Below are 1,863 nucleotides of genomic sequence, written 5' to 3' on the forward strand. Positions count from 1 at the left end.
CACTCTACCCAGGGGGATAGCTTGAGGCTCTGTCTCAAAAAAAAAAAAAAGAATCTAATAATTACCCTAACTTATTAGTTCTACAGTAAATGTTCTACGAGAAAAGCTGTAGTCTTCACAATTATGGCCGGAGGCCGAGCACATGCCGCAGTATTACAGCTCCCCGGGAATTAGAGACCTGGCAAGGATAAATGTGATAGGAAGAGCAGAGCCTCATGACCTTCTGTCCTTTTCGAGGCTCCTTCATGTCTGCTATCACCAGAATTCATAGAAGTCATCTGTTCCTCTGGCTGGGTCAGAATTTACCAAATTCCTCTGCTTCAGTACAAGAGAATTTTATTTTACTTATTTTTTATTATTTTGCCAAGTCTGAGGTATGTGGATCCAAAGAGAATTCTATTTATATCAATAGCTCATGTTTACGTCTTTCAGTTACATCTCACATAGAGGAGCAGGATGAACAGGTAAAGAAGTCCAAGGGAAAGAAAAAAGCCCATCTTCTGATGGAGGCAGTCTGGAGAAATATGCTTGTCCCAAGTCACAATTAACTGCATTGGTACAGAGAAGTAGCTATTTCACTTGTGTTCAATTATTACCACTTTGATGAATAAGAATGAGACCTCTGGGGTCAGATAAATGTCAGTCCCCCTTACCTCAGTAAAATGGCACTATTTTTGGCTTTCTCTTCTGGTCCACCAGGGGGAAGATCAGTGAAGTTAGTCAGATCATTCCCACTACTATAATAATCACCGTTTCCTGTAAAGAATGAAACCAACCATTCATTTATTTATTTGCTTAATAATTATTGGGGATCTGCTATGTGCCAGGCTCTATGCCAGGCGCTGGAAATACAGTGGAGAATCAGCTATGGTTCTTGCTGTAATTTACAAACTAATGAGTAAACTGAATGTTGATATAAAAAATAAATATAAATAATCCAGCTATGGTATGAAGGGGAGATGAGTAATAATATGAGGCTATGTAACAGGGTCTTTGGTCTAATTGGAGAGTTTAGGGAGGATCTTTCCTAAGGGAGGCCAGGTTAGCTAGAAAGAGAAGGGTGAGAGGAATAGTTCATGCAGAGGGACTAGCATGTGCAAAGGTTCTTTGAAAAGGATATCCCTGGTTATGTATTATACGTTGAAAGAAAAGCCACCCCAGCTGCTGCAGAAAAAGCTAGAGAGAAGAAGTCAGTGTAGGGCGAAGACATACAGGAGCTTCGTAGATCCTGATAAGTTCTGCCTTTGTTCTGAGAGCCAGTAAAGGGGTATGTGTGAGTATGTATTTAATTAGAGTATTTTATATGCAATAAAATGTCCAGTTCTTGAATGTTCAGTCCAATGACCTTTGATCACTATAAATACCCACGTGATCACCATCCAAAGCAAGATTCAGAACAACTCCATCACCCCAGGATGTTGCCTTAGGCTCCTTTCTCGGCATACCACCCCACCTGCCCGATGACAATCCCTCCCTGACTTCAATTGTCACAGATTAGAACTTCTGCCTCCTGCGGCACTATCTATAAATGGACTTGTGCAATACGCACCCTCTTGCCTTGGTCTTATTTTGCTGAACTATGTTTTAAAGATTCCTTCATGGCCAGCCAAGGTGGCTCACGCCTGTAATCCTAGCACTTTGGGAGGCCAAGGTGGGTGGACTGCCTGAGCTCAGGAGTTCAAGACCAGCCTGAGCAAGAACAAGACCACGTCTCAAAAAACAGCCAAGTGTGGCTTGGTGCCTGTAGCTCAAGTGGCTAAGGCACCAGCTACATACACCAGAGCTGGTGGGTTCAAATCCAGCCTAGGCCTGCCAAACAACAATGACAACTACAACCAAAAAATAGCTGGGCATTGTGGTGGG

The 1,863-nt window shown here is 42.6% G+C and overlaps 1 protein-coding gene across 2 annotated transcripts in view; it reads right to left on the reverse strand.

Annotated features, from left to right (window-relative positions):
• ECI2 (enoyl-CoA delta isomerase 2) overlaps window positions 1–1,863 on the reverse strand; it is a 20,173-nt gene that overhangs the window by 10,025 nt on the left and 8,285 nt on the right. For both annotated transcript variants that reach the window (XM_003788283.3, XM_023512307.1), the window contains exon 6: window positions 654–756. In XM_003788283.3, coding sequence (XP_003788331.2) covers window positions 654–756 — 103 coding nt within the window. The remainder of the gene's footprint in view (window positions 1–653; window positions 757–1,863) is intronic.

Source organism: Otolemur garnettii, unplaced genomic scaffold, assembly GCF_000181295.1.
Source record: "Otolemur garnettii isolate 467f Iridium unplaced genomic scaffold, OtoGar3 scaffold00026, whole genome shotgun sequence".
In the NCBI taxonomy this organism is placed as follows: domain Eukaryota; kingdom Metazoa; phylum Chordata; class Mammalia; order Primates; family Galagidae; genus Otolemur; species Otolemur garnettii.